General features: G+C 37.2%; 1 protein-coding gene across 2 annotated transcripts in view; it reads left to right on the top strand.

Moving 5' to 3' along the window:
• The first annotated feature begins 755 nt into the window (after positions 1–755).
• Positions 756–21,457, top strand: part of LOC131062878 (protein GLUTELIN PRECURSOR ACCUMULATION 3) — a 210,544-nt gene continuing 189,842 nt past the window's right edge. The window contains exons 1-2 of one of the 2 annotated variants that reach the window (XM_057996616.2): positions 756–965; positions 1,059–1,156. In XM_057996616.2, the coding sequence (XP_057852599.2) occupies positions 895–965; positions 1,059–1,156 (169 nt within the window). In that variant the 5' untranslated portion in view covers positions 756–894. The remainder of the gene's footprint in view (positions 966–1,058; positions 1,157–21,457) is intronic. The other variant, XM_057996617.2, reaches the window with a different exon arrangement.

Below are 21,457 nucleotides of genomic sequence, written 5' to 3' on the forward strand. Positions count from 1 at the left end.
TGTAGATGATGGAAGACAACTCACGAAAACATTTCGTGTCCACTTCCACTGCATCATTTGTAATTGTCCCCAATTTCTTTTTTATGTACACAGACATGCTGTGGCTATATATGAACACCTCTCAGTGTAATTAAAAGACAACCAGTTAGTCTCATTTCCAGCACTTAGTTTATTTTTATATAAAATACATTAAGTATAGTGATTGTTGAGATTATTTCTTTATGACTTGTTTTAGCTTGACTCTAAGAGATTCTCTCTTCAAAGACGTATATATATGTATGCATAGTTCATTTGTCAAATATTCTAAAAATGATTTCTTTAAACACATGTCCTAGAAACATAATGGAAAGCCTTTCATGATCTAAAATCACTTGTGAACATAAACATTTTTGTAAATTAGTTAATCTTAAAAAACCCCCTTAAAAACATAAATATAAACATATGTGTAAAATTGTCTAAACCCAAAAAGAAAAACGGTTAGAAAATGCACTTTTCTACTTTGCAACCATATAAATTTAAAATAACACCTGCAATAAATTCAACAAAAAAATAAAAAATGTAAACCCACATAAACTATATATAAGATTTCCCACAAAATAAAATAATTTCAATCTACTGAATAATATTTTTGAATGTGAATCTACTTTTCTAACATTTGGTGGGGCTTGGAATCCCATGAAAGTACCTGTCAGCTAATTAACTATTCTAGAAAAAGCTTAAACGAGGTAAACGGCTCAAAAAAAAAACAAAACAAAAGCCATGGCAATCAAATTCCAACAGGTATGGTGAATATAAATAAATTGGTCCGTTTGATTAGGTCTCCAGACAAAGCGAAAAAAACTCTCCAGATAGAAGTGAAAAAAACTAATAATCAGGAAACGTTTGTCTGGACTGATGATTCCCAGGATGCAGTGGGTGCAGGACAATGCAGGGGAGTCGAATGGAACACCTCCTCAACCTCGCAGGTGAGGCGCACTATTTTAATTACACATACACATACGGACTTACTAAGTGCCTGATCTGATCTCCTTGAGTCGAATTCAACTAATTGCTTTCAGTGGGCACTCGACTGTGAGTGTGGGTAAATCGATGTTAGTGGTGTTCGGAGGCCTTGTTGATAAAAGGTTTCTGCGAGATACCATAGTTTTTGACACTGGTATGTATCTTTTTATCTAAATTGGTATTGCCACTGCGAAGTGGTATTAATAGGTTTAATTCAACTGGTGTAGCTGTGCATTTTTTTTCCGTTGACAAACCTTTCTCACCGTATCATTTGAAGAGGAAGCTGTTCTTCAATGTAGAAGTTGCACCTAAATTGAGACGTTATGGTAGGGAATTGTTCGGATATACAATTCAGATTCCAATAGATATAATCTATATTGTATTTGGGTGTGGATAATGATAACTTTCGTCGGTCACGAAGTTTGGGTGATCATTTTTCCCCATGTTTTTCAGAAATCTCTTTTCAACTGAGTGTAGTGAATTGTTAATAATGGGTATCATTTTTTCTAATTTTTGTTTGGAATTAATGAAATATGAATAAATAGTTTTCTTTTCGGGAACTCGAATTGTCTGAAATCAAAGTTGAGTTTCATTGCAGTGGGGGAAACTTCACTTTCTATTACTTGCCATATGTCAAAGACTATAATCAGTTTGTTGTGAATGAGTGCCATTAATTACCAATTTCTCTACAAACAATAGTGAGAGTTAGCTACAGGATAGATTTATGTCTTTGTTTGCTAAATTCTTCGGAGATCTATGATTTGTTTCTAGTAGAATTTATATTTAGCCTAATTAATTTGAGATATTCTTAGTGTTCCTCGATTTATCTTCTCCGGGGTGGGCTGATGTCTTCGATGTCCGGGACACACCAGGAGTTGGAAGGAATGCCCCTCTTTTTATAACCGAGTAGCCTGCTTCACTCAGTGCATAAAAATAGAAAGGCAAGTTTTTAAGGACATTTGAAAAATATAAGGCCCCCTAAAAAGCTAAATGGGGAGGATGGTAATTGCAAATTCAGCACATTCTTTTTCTTTTTAGAAATTTCAATTGCTTTTACTTTGTTTAAGTTGCTCTTCCTTGCTGTCCAATTTAGAATTTTTTTTGCTGTTCCCAAATCCGCATCATCACACATCCGCATCCCAAAAACTTAGAGAAACATTGGATATTCTCATTTACAATCAGAAGTTTTGGTTATCTTTGTATGTGAAGACAATAAAATAAATATTTTATTTCTTTGAAAATTTCCTTGCATCAAATCTTTAGCAAATGGATACCATGACCAAGGCTTTTGTTGCGATTATTCTTACCTTTCACTTGTTAGTAGCCATATTAGGCACTCCAAGGATTGTAAAATCCCTTGTGCTACCAATTAAAAGCTCACTCAAAAATTTAAATGGCTTATTGGTCTCAAACTACACAAGTTTTCTATGAAACTAGTACATCACTTCTCTAGGGGAAAACTAGCATTCATCATGCATAGGTGAAGTGAATGAATTGGACCTATGGGAGCAGCTGCCTAGTAATCAACACTATTCAACTCCAACCAATGATCCTTTTATGTCAGCAATAAGCCCTAGTCGATTTATTGACATCAATATCTGGTTTCACATTTGCTTATTTTTGATGATTTATCCACATCAACATTTGGTTCCACATTCACTTGTTTTTTATGAGTCATCCATGGCCATATCCGGTTTGTTGTACAATATATATGCTAGATAGAATATAGATTAATGTGACTCAACACCTAGAGATAAAAATGGGTGGCACCATTTGTATCTATCACCTACATAATAATGGATGGATATCCAAAGCTTTGATATTATCTTAATCTTCCCATTTATTACCTGTACATTAATACTAATAATAGAACGATCAATATATTATTTGATCTGAACATTATTGTCTTTACTTCACCTCAAATGAAGTTGTTGTCTCAACATTGGATGTAACAAAGACGTGATGCTCCATGTACAACTCTTGAAAACTCATTGCTAACTATGCTAGCGACTAAATGGATAGGCCTATTTTATCCTAGATAATAGAAGTTTTGAGATAGTTGGTATGTATTGTTTCTCATCAAATATAGATGCATTTGAGAGAAGTTTCAATTCCATGCATTTGGTTAAGTGATCTTTGCAAGCTATGCCCCACTTGTTCAAGGAAATACGTATTAAAGTGATGCGTGCTTGAATTTTGTTGAGGTCTCTAATTTTCTTATTTTCTTACTTCCCCTCTTTATAATTATGCTGAGAGACGTTCTATAGTGGCAGCAAAGCATAGAGCATCATGTCGTGATCGTGTAAATAAATACTAAAACAAAACCAACATGTATTTAGAAAAATACTTTAAATTAATTAAAATAAGATAAATAACTTTTAAGCAATTAAAAATAAAATAAAATAACTCCTAGGTAAATAAAATAAAATAACTCTTGAAGTAAATAAAATAACTCATTACCCCATAAAAGAAGTAGGTGTTTTGGTCAAGCACCTAATAAAATATTATTTCTCCCTATTGTTTGAGCCCCTACTCCTGTTTTGTTTAGGGAAGGTTTAGAATCTTCAATTTCATGTTGGGAAGGATGTGACCTATTTTAGGCTTGTAAGATACCACAAATTTGAGTGTTCTATGACTGACCTCCAAGTAATGAGTAGGTAGTTCTACTTCTCTTTTTTGCATTCTTCTAGTCCTTCTGATTCTCTTCTCATAGGAGAGGGGATTTTCTAGAGGAGGATTCAAACCAATAGGCTGAATTGTGACACAAATTGTCTTTGTTTTTTATGATGATACTTGACAGACATGGACAAAGGGGAAAATTTTTCCTCCAGTCCTCCTCTTAAATGAGGAATCAGAAGAAGATGTAATTTTTCTTCATTTTGTTTGCTTAACGAACACCCTGCCCAAGCATACTCTTTTCAATAAATAATTTTGAGGTTTTCTCTTGCATGGAGCGGTGCCATTGGGGGATGACCATGGTAATCATGGCACAGTTTTCCTATGGCTAGTTAGTCAATCAAATATATTGTATATCTTTTATTCCCATTACTTAAGGTTCCATTTATCATTACTATTAGCAAGGTTTGGGTCCATCAATGCTCTCACTTAGTTTGTAAGATCGTGTTCATTTTGTTTACAAGAGCTAATTTAAATATAAATCTGAACATATAATTGTGCTTATCTGAATCATCATTATGAAAAAGAACTGATCCATCTACCCATTAAACATTCACTTCATGCATGAAGCCACAATTAAGGGAATATAATGAGCACACATAATCAAGCTTTATTACTAGAGAAATGTAAAGAGATACATATAATGCAAGATACAACTCTCTATCATCTTTTTGTAATGGACATCAAGAGGTCCCAAAGGGCAACTTTAACCAAAGTAGCTAGGGTTATTGCCACCATAGAATCATCTAAAATAGCAAGGTGTCAAAACTTCAATTGTTAGGGCAGTTGTCTCCAATGCCCATCAAACAAGGGTTATAACTGATGGATACAAGGTACATAATTAAATACATTATACCTAGAAATCAGCTAGTCTAACCACATGTGCACCCTACTTGGATCATAATAAACATGTAATGGATGCTTCTCTACAAGTTCTTTTTCCAACAAGATTGAGAGAAATAATGTAAATCTGTTAATGATACAAAAGGTTACAATAAGCCATACATGACTTCAACTTGTGAACAAGATCACCTCATGTATAGTGTGATGTCTAGATACAACTTATGTCTAGATACAACTTATCTCATCTGTGATGGTGAAGGGATCCCATTACAATGTACTCAATAATGTGCATACATTCATCTCCACTAGTAGGGTAATCTACATTGATGGTGTGTGAAATCTCCATGTCATTATGTCATCATTTTATCCCAGAGTGATGAGGTGAAGCTCTTTAAATTCAAAGAAAATGATATCTATTAGGTAGTGGGTCCAACCCACCTTTTTGGTCAATTTGTGTAGGTTCATTATATCTAGGCTGGTAAAATTGTTGATGTGTAGAAAACCATCTATCAAGTCCCTTTCAATTAAATATATCATACACCTTTCAATTAAATATGCTTTTGTTATGCCATTGGGTTGCATCTAGTTTGCAAGTGTAACTTGCATTTGTTAATGTGCCTTGCATGCATAAATCTATTGGGTTAGAACCATAATGGGTTAGCTTACCTTATTATAACTTTGTTGAGAGGTATATAAATAGATGCAAATCCCTCAAACTTTTAAAATCCCTTTGCTTGATTCATTTTGATATCATTTTATTAAATATCGAGTTTCTAGTTTTGGTATTTTGTAACACCACAACATATTTGTGTTTGTTATCATCCTTGTAGAGTTTCCTATTTGTTTGGTTATAGATCCATGTTTTTAAAATTACATAGTAGTGGAGCTTAGGGATTAAGACTCCCTAGGTTTTGGTCCTTTTTCGCATTAAAAGTGCATGGAGAAGGGACAATAACTTACAAGGTTGTTTGGCTTCAATTTATTTCTTTATAGTTTTTCCAAAGAAGAGAGTTTTGGCGAAATTCGTGAGTCTCTTAGATATGAAGTTCTTGTAGACTTTGGATGTCATAGGAACTTGTTTGGGGAGGATTGTATTCATGAAACTCTTTTGGCATATTATTTTGTCTTTGTAGGACAAATAGGGTTTCTAAAGGAAGCCCAATTCAGGTGCATTATTTTCCAAACTTGATTGTTTGTGAAAATTATCAAAGGTTTTTTTTGGTTTGCAAAAAAATTGTCCTATTGTGCCTCTAAAATTTCCTAGAAGGCTTTTGAGTATAGTATCTCAATGGATAGGAATTGGTTGCATTAGTATTTTGATCATGGGGTTGGATCAATCTTTAGGAGGTTGTGTGGGTGTCTCAATGGTAGTGCTTAGGCGTAAAGAATTGTAGAATAGTTTGGTTTAGACTTGGGGATGGTATGATGGTTAGATGAGTTCTTATCCATCACTTTTAAAATTTGATAAATGAACTTGAAATGACCATAACTTTGCCATATGGATTCTATTTGATCTCGTTTATGAAAAATTTGAAATCTATTTCATTGCTCTATGTAGTGGTATTATTTTAATGAGAATTTGTAGGCATCTTTTGTGGTCTTAGCACCTTTTTATATAGAGTGGATTCAATGGGTCATTATGTTGTTGAGGCATCGTTAGGAATGAGAATCTTCCATTTACATTGCTTTGAATATCAAGGGGTTGTAGTAGATTTGCGGGACTAAAAATACTCCTTTTGTTGTAGAGAAGGATGATTGCTACAATTGAGAGGATCAAGCTACTGCGATTTTGTCACCATTTTACTTGAAGGAGTCAAAAAATCCTGAGGCTATGTTGTTGACTATGCTAAAGATTTTTTTTCAAACAGGTTAACCAGTGAAGAATTTAGAGATTGAATCATGAATTTTATGCTCTTGATTTGTTGGTGAATGACAAGATCAAGGATTATTTAGCTTGTATGATGAATCTTTTGTTTCAGGTGGAGGAACAAGAAAAAGAGTGCAAGTAGAAAGATATTGAGATAATCTTTGACAGTTTGAAGCTGCCTTGTGATGCATTTCTCTCCAAATATTTATTTGCCAAGGACATTTGAGGAAGGAAGGCAAGAATTTTTTGTTTTTGGATAGTATGCTTTATTGGTTGTAGAATGGAAGATAACTAAGGGGGGTGTGCTTGGTCTAAGGTAGCGGACTCATTTGATTCAGAGAAATGTGAATCAAACCTTTGATTCTTAAGGTAAACCAAGAAACAGAGATGCATATGAGGGGAGACTATTGAAGCAGTGACAATGAGAATGAGAGGGTTCCTTATAATGGTTATTGCAAGTGTGGTCACAAGGTTGAGAAGTAGTGCAAGGAATGTACCTATACTAGCAATCTTAGACATGTTGAAGATGCTTACTGATTTGTAAAAGGAGCAATATACTTCATGGTGAAGTGTAACATAGTTCAAAAGACACATTTGTGCAAGGTGCAAGCATCAAAATGATGAAAAATGAGGAAAATTGGAGGTTTCCATTCTATACTTGTAATGTCCCTACTTTAAAATAAAATTTAATGGTAAATATAAATAATAAAATTAAATTTTCAAAAGAATAAAATTAAAATTAAAATGAAAATATAAAAGAATATAATTAAAATTTAATTAAGTTAACGAATGGTCAAAAGGCATGAAATGATAAGTTGTGACTCTCCCAAATATAAGGTATAAAAGGGAGATGAGAAATCATTTGAAGGGGGGGAATAATATGGGAATCAGAGGTGCAGATCTGATTTAAATAAAAGTGCAGACCTGATTGTGAAAGGTTGTGTCCCTTTCAAAGGGCAGAGATAATGAAGAGTTGCACTCTTTTAAAGGGTGCTAATGGTGAAAGGGTGTGTCTCTTACCAAAGGGCATACATGATGAAGAGGTGGGACCTCTCCCTCACATTGAGAAATATAAAGAAAAGGAATCAAAGCATCCACTGAGAACACCATCGATGAGATCAGAACAGAACTGTTGTTAAGTTACAGGCATAAACAATAATGTTGTCTAACAATTATTAATGATATTAATTGATTCCTATTATTTATTCTGATTATGTAGTGATTACTATTATTAACTGACTTTTATTATTAAGTATTCACATTGAAACATTTATTAATATTCACGATTTATGAAGGGTTGCTGGGGTTGAGAAAAGCGATGAAGGAAAGGCAGCGACCTTTCAAAGGGGTCGCTGCCTCTAAAGGATGTGACCATTGATGGTGGTCTTACTACCATGATAGAAGAGGTAATCGAGGGAAATAAAGGAAGAAGTAAGTAATAAGACAAAAGCCTAATACCTGCTACAAATATACTCAGCCATATATCTGAACTGGTATGAATTCCAGGAATTATACATAGCAAACTGTAGATGCATTACATGGTAATTTTTGTTTATATGAAACCCTACCAAATCTTGTATCATAGATCACTATCCTAACTTATGTCTCTATCTTTGATATTATACATAGTTAATCCTGTATATAGTTGCTTATATGGCCATTCCTTAATGTAATTTGTAGTATCTTCTGACTTTGTTTCTGCAGGTTTGTTGTGACCATTTCACACATCGCCCCATTAAAATGGGGACCCCCTCTTTTTTGCTTTTGTTTTGCCTATTCTTCTCTTTGCTTTAGGGTTTTGAATTAAATGAATGAGTCGTCTGGATTAGGGTTAAGCTTTAGGAGTTGCCTTTTGATATTTTCAAGCCGAGTCCAGTCTAATTTTGAAAGATTATTGAGCATCCTCGCTCAGATTGCAATTTTGAATTAGCTTGAGTCTGTTAGGAAGTTGACTATGTCTCAGGATGAGTCCAGTCAGAATTTTGAAGGCACATTCAAGTTATGATTAAGTGTTAGCATTTCAATGATTGAATTATGCAATTTTGTCCGGGTGAATTTTGCCCAAATTTTTGAAGGTTTGCTAACTTGCCCCTGGCCTTGGAGATGACCTAATTTTGCCTTGTCAAGTGATTGAAGACCAAAAATGTGGATATTTTGGCCTACGGAGGTGAAATTGCCCTTGTCCCTCACCCAGGGACCAGGGCGAAAGTGATATTTTGTGCATATTGGTTATTGACTTGTTTAAATTGTTTTGTGCAGGATCGCCAGGGGATATGATCGAACACGAATTGAAGATTTTGAAGATTTCGAAGACTTAAAAACGATGAATTTTGAAGATTCAAGACAAGTTCGCTCCTGTCCCTCACCGAGGGACCTGAGCGATTTTCCTCAAAACACACCTTCTTGGACATGTTTTTTTTTTTTGGATTTGGACTTTTATTCATAACTTGCGAAATGATGGTATCTTCCTCAGCAAAGGAAATTTGAGATGATAATTATGAAGATTTGACCCTAAGGACCAAAATCGCTTCTGTCCCTCACTGAAGGACCGGAGCTTGTTTTTCAAAGTTGCACCGTCCTTGCAAGGCCAAGACATTTTTTTGATTGGAAGAAGTCAAGGAGGGCACGTTTTGTCCATTGAATATAATTTGAGCGACCAACTAACAAGGAAATATGCTAAAATGACAAGGATCGCTCCTGTCCCTCACTGAAGGACCGGAGCTTGAATTCCAAACTTACGTTGTCCACACAAGAGTTAAGTGATTTTGCGATTTAAGGAGGTCAGGAGAAGAACGTTTTGTTCATTGAATATAACTTGAGCCGTCTACGAAGTTGAAAATCAACCCAAATTGGCTAAGGCGCTCCTGTCCTTGACCAAGGGACCAAAGCGAAATCAAAGGTAGCTCCTGTCCCTCTCCTAGGGACCAGAGCGATTTTCCCTCAAGACATGTTTTTGGCCAAGGTAAAGCGAATTTCAAGCTTGATATGAAGGAAAGAGGATATAGTCACTCCATTGAAGATAATTTTGAAGGTTGCAAAACGCAAAGTGAGCCCATAATGGCCAAGGCGCTCTTGTCCCTCTCCAAGGGACCAGAGCGATTTCCTCATAAGGCAAATTTCCCGCAAAGTTAGAACGAATTTCATGTTGGAGATGAGTGAAAGAAGGCATAATCAACCCGTTGAAGACAATTTTGAAAGTTGGCAAAACACAAGTGAGCTTATAAATGCAAGATCGCTCCTGTCCCTCTCCAAGGGACCAGGGCAAAATATAGATTGTCTAGATTTCCCTTCCAAGTTTGGTCGGATCCAAGCCAAGGCGCATGATGGAGATGATATTAGGAACGCTTCGAAGAGGAACAAAGTTGCAAAGACCACGAGAACTTGATGGAAATGGCCAAAGCGCTCCTGTCCCTCTCCAAGGGACTAGAGTGAAATATTCAAGTATGCCTAATTTTAAGAGGCCACTTTCGTTTCAAACATTCAAGATGGAGTAAGCAATAACATTTTACGCCTTGAAGACAATTTGATATCAATATGATTGAGGATTTGCGCCATGGACTAAAGTTCGCTCCTGTCCTTCAGTGGAGGACCAGGGCGATTTCTATTAAACTAGTCATTTCCTTCCAAAACCAGATCAAGGCGAAGTCATGCAAGGTCCGAAATGTCTTTAGGAAGATGATGAATAAGGGATTAACGTCAAAAGTCAACAAATTCAAGCTCAAATGCAAAGTTCGCTCCTGTCCTTCACTGGAGGACCAGGGCGAAAATCCTTAGAAGGGCTCGTTTTGTCTTGAGAAGGCGAATTAAACATGCATTAAGCGGACAATAGAGATCATTGATTACCTCACATCATAAATTGACAATTTGGAAAATGAGGATCAAGGACAAAAAGATGAAATCGCTCCTGTCCCTCACTAAGGGACCAGGGCGAAAATGGTTCTAAAGAGCATTCATTCAAAAATTGAATAGAGCAAACTCAAAGTCACGAATGAAAACCCCATTTTGGACGTAAAGAAAGAAATTTTGAACGTAAAAGGCAAGAAGTATGAGGTCTAGAATCAAATCGCTCCTGTCCTTCAGTCAAGGACCAGGGCGAAATTGCTTTAAAACAAGTTCCTTCCAAAGATGAAATAAATTAAAACCCAAATGCCAAGCAGGAATGCTATTTCGGACATCCAAGATGGGACTTTGAACGTGAGAAGCGAGAGATACAAGGCTAAAATGAAGGGGCGCTCCTGTCCCTCTCCAAGGGACCAGAGCGATCTTGTTAATATCTATTGTTTTCCATGCTTGGGCGCCAATATCATTCAAATTGCATTAAATGCCAAGTTCGATAAAACCTTGAAACATTTTGAAATTAAAATGACATTTAATAAGTGCGCATGGTATTTAATAATTAATTTTAGCCTTTTAAAAAAAATCGAAATTCAATTGCAAAGGCATTTAATTAATTAATTAAATTATTAAATGAAAGGAGTGCGCTTGGGGTTTTATTTTAAATATTTTATAAAGGTCGGCCTCCTTTTTATTTAATTTTGCTTATTATTTGTTTCATTTCCACCAAGTCGGCCTATGGGAGACTATAATGGTGAGCGCCTATATAAGAAAGGTACTTTGAGGCATTTTAATCCATCATTCAATCATTGTTTACATGCGATTTGGAGAGGCAATAGAAGGAGCGAAATCTCATCCAAGGAGAAGTGCGAGTTTTGATCCAAGGAGGAGTGCGAATTTTGTTGGAGGTGGAGCGAATTGTTCCTCAAGGCGTTGAAGACCCACAAGGTGGTGAAGTTGATGAAGGAAGCGCCTTTGCTAGAGGACTTCGATATTCATTTTGCCTAGCAAATCTCTTAATTTTTGCATCTTTTTTTAGAGCTAATTCTCCAAGAAAGGTATGGCAAAATCTTCCTAGCCTAAATTTGAAATTTTGAAATTTTGAAAATCCAATTGCATAATCGTCATATTTAGGAAATGATAATTCAAAGATTTATCATGAAGTTTCCTAAAGCTTAAACTTAATCTATATTTTTACGTTCCAAGGTATATTGCTCATTATGAAATGTTGTGTAGGTGTCAGGATGGCGACCCCAAAGTCAGGAGCATCCACCAGTCGTCCGGCCCTCATGAAGGAAGATCAAAGGAATGAAGAAATGGAGACCAAGATCGTGTCAAAATGGAGCAACATTGGAGATACCAACTTGGGAAACTTCAGTGTGAAGAAGTTTCGAGAGGTCCCTTACATTGGAAAGCCATCACCTGTCGCAAGGAGAATAATTGAGAGTGGCATTATCAAGGCGGCCGGCTTCCCTCCAGCAATCCAGTGCCATGAGCTGATGATCGAGTGTGCCCGCCATTATGACCCACAGTCAAGATCGATCGTGTCCAAGGAAGGAAACACTTTGGCTTATCTTTCAGATGAGGCTATCAGTGAAGCTCTCCATCTGCCAGAACATAAAGACATGATTTACAAAAGCTTGGAAGGGGCTAGATCCATGTACGAAGATGATCCAGATACTTGCTTAAGTATCATCAACAAGAATTGGCTACTCAAAAGTCGTCCTCGCTTGAGCAAGATTCCCAACACACCACATAGGATCGACTTCCAGGAGGAGTACAGAGATTTGATAACCTTACTCAATCGAGTTACAGGGGCTCCTCAAGCCTTCTATTTTGAGAAGTGGATGTTTTTCTTCATCCAAGTGATAGTTCAAGGAAAAGGAACAATTCATTGGGCTAGAATCATTAGCCATTGCTTGGACGTACAGTTGAGAAGACTGAAAGCTACTAAATCCTTCCACATGAGCTCATACATCATATATGCCTTGATCAGGAGTTTTGAATATGCAGGACTACCTCACAGGGGAGCGATTGGAAGAGGACCTGGAGAGGTCAGAGTTTGTAACTCTTATGTTCATTTGCATCATCCACCTGGGAATAATTACAAGTTAGTCAATGATACTTTCACAATGAACATCACCAGGACACTGCAAGGCGGGATTCATAATCGGCTATCTCAGGAGGCACAAGAACTTGTAAAAAGGTATGGTGCTTGGTTTATCCAATTCCAGAAGTTTACATATATTAGAGTTCATGGGTGTCCTTCACCTCCATATATGTTGCCAAGATATCCGACAGACAGAATAGTACTACTTGAGGTGACTAGGCAACTGGCAGCTTATGCGAAGGCATTCAGACACAGGCATGGAAATGGGATTCCTGTACCTATCATACTAGGAAATTCAGTTGAGGTATGTGCTAATGTTCTAGCTTTAGATGATGCAGAAAGGGAGTTGGCCTTATATTCATTTTCATTCTTTTCATTGAGAGAGAATTTTGATCCTTATGGACATATAGAGGAGACAGTTGGTAGAAAATACAAGCATGAATGTCAGGTAGAAGACTTTTGGATGAATCTCTCAGATGATTCGGAAGTGAAGAGAAAGATGCATTCCAGATTGCCTTTGGATTTCATCAGGAAATGCAAAGTTTACAGAGTGGTCGATCAGGCTTAGGACAGTGGCAGGCACCTCCAATCCTCTTATGATAGAGAGGACAAGGCAGTAAAGATAGATTGGAATGAACCTGAGGTTGTGGACTTGAAAACTTTGATGGCTCCAGGTTTGTCCTGTACTCGCAGATGGGTTGATGTGCAACATCAAAAGTTGAGAGAGCAAAATATATCAATGACTTTTACTTTGGAGGAAAGGTCGGCAGAAGGAGCAAGCGTAAGTGAGGGCCATCCTCATCCTAGAAGCACAAGCGAAGGCAATCCTCACCCCAGAAGCGTAAGTGAAGGCAATCCTCATCATAGAGGTGCGAAGAGGAAGGAAAGACCTGAGAAAAGAGAATCTTCCAAGAAGAAGCAAGAGGCCAATCGAGATCGCTCATCTAGCACATCTTCTCGACAAGAGAAGAGGACACTTGAAGTTGAGGAATCTATGGAGTCAATGGTTCAGAATGATAAACCTGAAGAAGGACAGGCATCTCAACGTTCATCAAGTCAATCTCCCTAGGTCAATGAACTACATGAAGACAAGGATGATGATGAAGCAACATCTCCTCTCCGGAAAGAAGAGTCACTACCTAAAGAAATACAAGTTAGAGAGACAAGGTCCGCCATTCCAGATTGGTTGAAGGAGAGATTAACAAGGGTGATTGTGATCGAGGACGAAGATAATGTGATTGATTTAGATAGCCTTGTTGGAGATTCTCAGGGAGTAACAGAAAAGAGGAAGGCCACCAAAATGTCCAAAATGATTAGAGATGAAACAGGGTCCAGGAAGCTGCAGATAGCTACACCGGCAGTGAACAAGTACGAAGGTGAGATCCTTGCAGAAGAGTATGATGTAGAAACCGTTGAGCTTGGTCCACTCACCACCGAGCAGGCATTGGATGAGGCAACTGATTCATTTGAGGCGCTTAAAGATAAACTTAAGGAAGAAATGGAAAAGAATAGAAAACTTGAGAGAGAGGTCGGTGCTTGGAGAGGCTACTTTAGCCACCTCAGTCAGCCTTTGGGACGTCAGGATCCAGCAGTATCTCCTGTGCAAGCACTTCCCCTTGAATCAGTTGGTGAAGCAGAGAAAGTTAAGAGCTTGGTCCAACTTATGAGCTCTTGGATTGACAAATCCCATACAGTTGCCGTTGAGTTTGCAACAAGAATGATGCAGACCATCCATCGAGCTATCCAGGTCCTTGAGATCATCCACAACCTAATGATAACAGTAGCCGCCTTTGCTCATACTAAAGATGTTATCATTCCTGTTCTTCAAGTAATCAGGCAAACACCAAGAAAGATCTTAGCACAAGAAAAGATAATGGATGGAGGAGCTCATAATTTACTCCAGTGGTCTACTTTACTCCAGATGAAGGAAGTTCTCTTCGAGGACACCAGCACCAAATGCAATCAAGTAGAGGAGGTCATCCATCCAATCCAGGACAAGGTGTTTGGGGTTTTATGTACTATTCTTGGCAGAAGGATCAAAGTTGAGACGGATGTGGATCTTCAAGAATTAGAAGAAAGGGTCAAGGTCATCTTTTGCAAAGATGAGAATGTGATTATAGATGAACAAAGAGATCAAATGTTTGCTACTATGCTCTTGATTGAGAAAATTAAGGAACTCGAACCTGAATGGGACGCAGCTCTTCTCAAGGCCTTTGATCAGATTATTCACTTGGAGGAACGAATGAGGAATCTTCTTGAGATTCCTATTGCTGAGATTGAGGGAATCGTGTCCAGATTCATTGCATATGATAAAAAGGAGCATTGGAAAGGGAATAAGGTTCTAGAAGAGAGGTTGTTATAGATGACATGGCACCTTAATTGTCATTGGTCTATGTTTCCTAGATTTTTGTGCCAAATTAAATATTTGGCTATGCATTTAATATTGTGCAATAAAAAGGGAACTTTTGTAATAAAATCCTAATTAGGGTTTAGGTGTCAAAATCTCAGCCATTGATCTTCTTTTGATCTGGGCTGTTCATTGTAATTGAGGATGCTATATATACCCTCACTCATTTTCATTTTGTCATGAGAGATTAGAGAGAAAATAAGAAATAGTTAGAAGTTTAGAGTTTTTTGAGAGAAGAAAGTATTTGTAGCAAGATTGAGCTTTGAAGAAGGAATTTCAAGCAATTGTTGTCTATTTTGGCTTTGAGATCAATAAAATATTGAAGTTATGGTGTTTTATTGCAATTCTTCTGGCTATCTTCATGGTTGTTTGTTTTCTTGAATCATTCTCAGTCGAAGTAGTATTTAAGTTTGAAGGACTAAGTGTTGGGCTTGATTTTGGTGAGATTCACATTCCAAACCACTAGCTTCTTACTGATTGTGGGAACGCCTTGTGTGGTCAACTGGAGATACTTAAATTACTTAAACCTTCAATCATCATTGAGCTTTGGATATGTGCCTTTGTGGTAGTGTCCATGATCCTTGATGAATTGAAAAAATCATTTGTTACCTTAGAAGATCGCATCAATTTCAGTTGGGTTGTTATTTCATGGCAATATTGAAATTGGTAGAATCTTGCCAAGTCTAACCTACATTGGGTCATTCATAGGATTAGATTAGAATTTATCCCTTGTAAACTCTACCTTTTGATCTTTTTGAGAACTTGTTAGTTTTAGGAAATTTCTGTTCCTGCAAATCGGAGGACGTAAGGCCCCTTGATGAAACAACATTCACAACGACCACTGGTGCTTATCCACACGTAGAGACCCTACATAAAAGAACATTGGAGTCACCCTGATTGATCCTTTTTTGCAACATCTTCAGCAATCAGAGGCTTTATTCAAGAGAGGATAAGGTACCCCTGGGTATTTTATTCTGTGTATGATTGTGTACAAAATACACGTCAACAAGGTTTTAACCACAGCAGAGGCTAAGGTACTCTCTCTTAACCCCTACTAAGAACTGAGATCTATAACTAGGATATTTTAAGGCATTTCCGTTAAGGGACATTACAATAGTGCAAAATAGTTTGTTTTGCTAGGGGGCAATTATGTAACTGCCTTGGTTGTTTTGTAGTGGAGTGGTGGTTTCATGATTGTATAAATTTGGCATTTTTATTGTGAGTTTAGGAATGAATTGGAACTCCCATAAAAACTATAAATTTTCTTTCTTTTTGACTTTTAATGACTTGAGATTCTCAATGAGTTTGGACAAGCATATTAGTCCATTGATAATGGCCAAGAGTTAACATAGAGGGAATTAGAAGTAAAGTTTCAAAGATTTCAAGGTTCCAATGGACCAAGAGACTATATTAGAAAAATAATTCTATAAAAGTGTGTGTAAGGGCTTTTGTTTGATCTTCGGGACTGATAGTTCTTGGAAATAGGTTGGCCGGTTGTGTTTACCTTTTAAGATAGTGGATAAGGAGGTAATTAGCCTTACTTTTGTTGAATTTGTCTCCCTAAAATTGGGTTCTCTAGGCTAAAATCCCCATGTCTTATTTGTGACGATGGTTGCTCTCATTTTTCCTTCCAAGTTTATTAAATATGATTTGCCAAAGTGTCCAACGTTGATTTCCTTCATTTAGATCTCTATGTTGATGACAATTGTAAGTTAGCCATTGTGGTTTACAGGTTTGATTGGTATTAGAACAAGTTCTTTCCTTTTGTGTAATTTGTGAGTAATTTTGTATGTTGATGCCCACAACAAGATCAATTGGGAAATATTTGTTGCTTTTGTAAAGAGACAGTCTCATACCTGGAAAAAGGGAGTTGAGAAGCATGGCAAGGAAAGCAAAAAGACCTTTGATGAAGAAGCAAGGTTGTTCAAGCTAGCAAGGTTGTTCAAGCTAGAAGTTGATGCTGCAAGCATAAGTTAGTTGATGAAGGCTATCCAAAGTATTGTGTAAGCTCTCATGGAGAAATTGTGCTCATCGGAACACAGAGCAAGGAGAAAGTCCACTCCATAAATGAAGTGGAACAATACTATGGTGAGTCAAGTCTACCAAGGACACTGTACTTTAAGGTTGAAGCAAACATTGAGATTCTGTAGATGTAGACAAGCTTGACCATTGGTTGGCACAAATGGAGGTATACTTTAGTATATATTCTTTTAGTTTTTTGGAACAAAAGAATCCTTTGCTAAATTGAGAATGGAAAAGGATGTTTTTAACTTGGTTTGAAAGTCTCTTATGTTCTATGAGTTTAAAAAAATAAGATTGTATTAGTTCTTGGAATCGATTCAGGAAATTAATTAAGAAACATTTTACATAATGTTTCATAGAGAGGAAAAATGTATGGAGTGACAACTTTTGAAATAAATAGGACAAAGTGTGCAATAATACAGTAGTGAGTTTTGAAGAAGGGCTATCCAAATGGATAGGAATGTGCAAGATGAGGTGTTGATGAACTACATGGTAGGCCTTCATAGCCATCTTCAGAGGTTTGCATTGCTCCCTAAACTGGTAGATGTTGATGATGCATGTGCACATGCTGACTAACTAGATGTGTCCTCCATCCTTACTAAAGACGAATGGAGCCATGACCAAGGCAAAGAAATGAAGTGCTACAAGCACCAAAGCAAAGCTTGCAAAGAATTGCAAACATTATTTTGCAAATTGTCATATGGATGAAACATGTTGGAAACTAAATCTAAAAAAGTACCCCTATCGGAAAGGCAAAAAGGGTAAGAAAATCACTTTGCTTAACATCTTTAACATTGGAAAAGAAATTGATTGTAGTTCAGATGTTAATTCTAAATTTTCTTGCACTATAGAGAAAGTTAGTTTTAGTTTTATGGCACAAGAGGAAAAGGTGCATCCAAAATTGCTTAGCATCAAGATTCATGAATGTTAAAGTTGATGCACTTTCCACTTCTTGTTCTAACCTCATTTCACAAAATTCGGCTAAAAAATTTAACTTGAAAACTCATCAATACCCCAAGCCTTATGCTTTGGGTTGGATCAAAGAGAGTGCCAATTTGTTTGTTTGCAGGCAATGCGGATTGAAGTCTGCTGTTAACTAAAAATTTGTTGATGAAGTGTTCGTACATGTTCCTTTGGATTTGTGTGGAGTTGTGTCTGGCAGCCCCTACATGTTCGAGAGGAAAGATTGAGGTTTGTACTTTCACGGGTTCTCAAGAAATGGAAGATAGATCACAATGTCACTTGAAGAATGTGCAATCGTATTTAAATTGTGATCCTATATGATGATGGTTTGATTATCACAAAAGATAATCTATTGATTCACATTTTGAAGAATGAGTTGAAGAATTTAGAGATAATAGTCAGATTTATAACACTTGATTTTTGCAAATAACAGTAACACATCGAGTTGTTCTATTGAGAGGCAACTGACAGTTGTTTATAATTTTGGGCTCTTTATTTTGCAAACTTGGCCAAGTAATGATGCTTGGGTACATGGCTTCACAATGTACAAACTTCTCAAACAAAATTCAAGTCATCGTTATTGGAACCAGTTTTAGGAAAGGCCATATGACATTTGTGGCTCATACATTTGATCTTGCTGTGGTTGGTCTTCATGGCACACGATATTATCGACTTTATTGCCTAATCGATAAGGCACTAGATTGGCATTCTATTTCACCAGTTGATTTTCATGTATTTTCAAAGGGTCTAGTGGTCTTATAGTCATGTTAAGTTGATCAAGTGTGTCTAGGAAAATGTTATCATGTACTTTGATGATTGAAAGGGTCTACTCTAAGTTATATTTGTCTTTGCATGTAGTAAGATTTGTTTAATTCTTTCTAGAATTAATCTTATTAAATTGTGCAAAAATATTTAAGTAATGGATCAAAGACAAACACAAATTATAATTTGTAGTTGATGTTGTGATAAGAGAAAATGTGGAAAATCGTCGTGCAATTTTCTCCACTGAAGACTTTATGGCAGACTTGAGAACTAGGGTTAGAGATATGTTTTAAAATGAACTTTTGAGAGTTTTTAATTTTTTTTGGGTAGATAAAGTTAGGGAATCTCTTGGGGCCTGTTGACGTGCCTGAAATCGCATCGCTGCAAACTCCATACGGCCAACGCAGAATAGAATAAACTCACTGAGTATCCTACCCTCTCTTGAAATAAGGGAATCCCTAATGTTGTTTTCTACGTTTTGATCAAAGGGGATAGCCTCAAGGTTTCTTTTGTCAGGTCTTGACTGCGGGATCTCTCAGTGGCTCGATGTGTTTATTGCTGGAAACACAAGGGGACTTACGATTTGCAACAAGCTAGTCTGCTGTGATTCTCGAATTACGCAATAAAGAGCAAAAGGAGAAAGGTTTAGGAGATCTAAAACTAACAACACGGGTATGCGGGTAGACGGATTCAACATAACCAATTCCTGCTTGGCCAGAATAGCTCACAACCTTGCAGGAACGGTGCAATCTTCAAAGGGACTTGGAAGATTTTCAGACTAGAGATGCATGGCTAAGCACCCAATTCTGGCGCAGCTCAGACAGACACCTGCAATTGAACTAAGTACAATCGAAGGCTCAGGTTAACCACACAAAAGGATACACAATCAGCATATCCTCAGTGGTATGAGCCCGAATCTATCAAATACCTGCACACCCAAAATAGAAAGATCTATCTAAAATGCTGAAAGAAACCATGCAAACAGGATGAAGACAAGACAATAAACACCAAATCAATGTTTATATATTGATCTCATCTACCATTACAACAATTTCTGCAGCATCTCTATGCTTCTGCTAAGATCTAACCTATTCTAACCTCTAAGATCTAACTATCTAACAAGCTTTGATTATCTCACTGCCTAACTCTCTAACAATCTCTAACCCTTTACAAAAGAAAGGCCTCTGCCTTTTATAGATATTACAATTTTGAATCAGAGGCCAGGATGGACTGCATCCAAGGGCCCCGATCTGTCTTCCAGAAGCTGACAGCTTTAACCCATGCCTAATCAATTCCTAGTTATCCAACCAACCACAATTTCAACCACCTACAACTGTTTTGGCATTAATTTGAGTCTATCCAACCTTCTTGGTGGTTGGGAATAGTTATCCACAAAAATATCTTGCATGGGACCCATAGGCAGTTTACAATAAAGCAGTTTCAACTTTTTAGGAATTGAATTCCTTGAATTAAATCCAGCTGTGCACTTTCTTGAGAATGCATAGACTGAGTGTTCTTTTGCCTTTTGCCTCCAATTTCGCCGGTGGACTTCATCTTTGTTCACCGGCACGGTTCCCAATGCTCGGTTGTTCTTGCGCTCCTGCATCTTTTCTTTTCCAATCTTCAGCGCCTGGCCTTGAATTGCGATCCTTCCTCGATTTGCGTTTCAGGTCTTTCTCTTGGTTCTTCGATGACGTCCTACGATCAACCAATTTCACTTAATTAAATTAATTTGGAAAATTAAATAATTTAATTTTAACAAACATTAAATTTAATTACGACGTCTGGCTTGAGAAGCTCTTTGTGAGATGTATCTTGAAAATGCTTCTCCTTTCTCTTCGAATGTGAAATCCGATCCTTGGGCTGTTTACTTCTGCGTGATTTTACCTTTGGAGTCTTGGGCGTTTTAAATGGGTTTATGGCGCGATTCTGGAGGTTTGGAGAACTTCTGCAGATTTTAAAACTCTAACTCTCATGCTTTTCTGGTGAATTTTGGAGAACTTAGACGCTATTGAAATTTTATCACATTCTCCAATTTAGCCCCCCAAGGTCTGAAATTGGCGTTTTAAGTGAAATTTCGGACCATGTGGGGATTTTTGCAACTCTTCCAAATATTAAATTTCGGCCCCATGATCAGAAATTGATGTTTTGGACGAAATTCGGAGCTCTTGGGGTTCCGTACAAACTTTTAAAGCATTTTCGGACCAAAAGCACCCCCTTTGGGAAATTTCGGATTGTTTGAATTTTGCAACTTTATCATCTTCGGACCTCCTGGCGTTCTGGAATTTAAAAGAAAACTTCGGACCATAAGGTGCTTTGGAATTTCGGAGCTAAACGCGTTCGCAAATTTCGGAGGTTTGAAGGCATTTTAACCCTCTGGCGAATTTCGGAGCGCTTGGGGTTTTTGTTCCAGCTGAAGGGTAATTTTCGGATCATTAAACATTTCTGCAAATAAAAAAACTTCGGACCTTTCAGCATATTTGGAATTTCGCGTTTTAACCTTTTTATCCCAAGGTCCGAATTTGGGAACACTTTCGTGATTTCGAGCTTTCAAGCATTTGGCGAACTGGGAATACTTTCGGAGCTAAACGCGTTTTGGCAAATTTATAACAAACTTCGGAGCTGGGGGGGGACTTTAGCGATTTCCTTTGATCTTTCATTTTGGAGCTAGGGTCCGAAAACAAGCTCTAAGTGCTTTTCGGAATTTTAACGCCTTTGGAAACATTTCGCGTTTTTTCACTTTGGTCCAAAGGGTCCGAAAACATAATCAGTTAGTGATTTTCGGAGGTGGGGGCACTTTTACGATTTTCGGACCAAGTGCGTCCCTTTTTAAATACTTCGCGTTTCTTCCTTTTGCTCCCTAGGGTCCGAAAAGGAAAACTTAAGTGATTTCGGGGCTTATATCATTTTTTTGCGAAATCGTGTTTTTTAAACATTTCGCCCCAGGGTCCGAAAATGGACATTTGAAGTG

This window comes from Cryptomeria japonica, chromosome 9, assembly GCF_030272615.1.
Source record: "Cryptomeria japonica chromosome 9, Sugi_1.0, whole genome shotgun sequence".
NCBI lineage: Eukaryota > Viridiplantae > Streptophyta > Pinopsida > Cupressales > Cupressaceae > Cryptomeria > Cryptomeria japonica.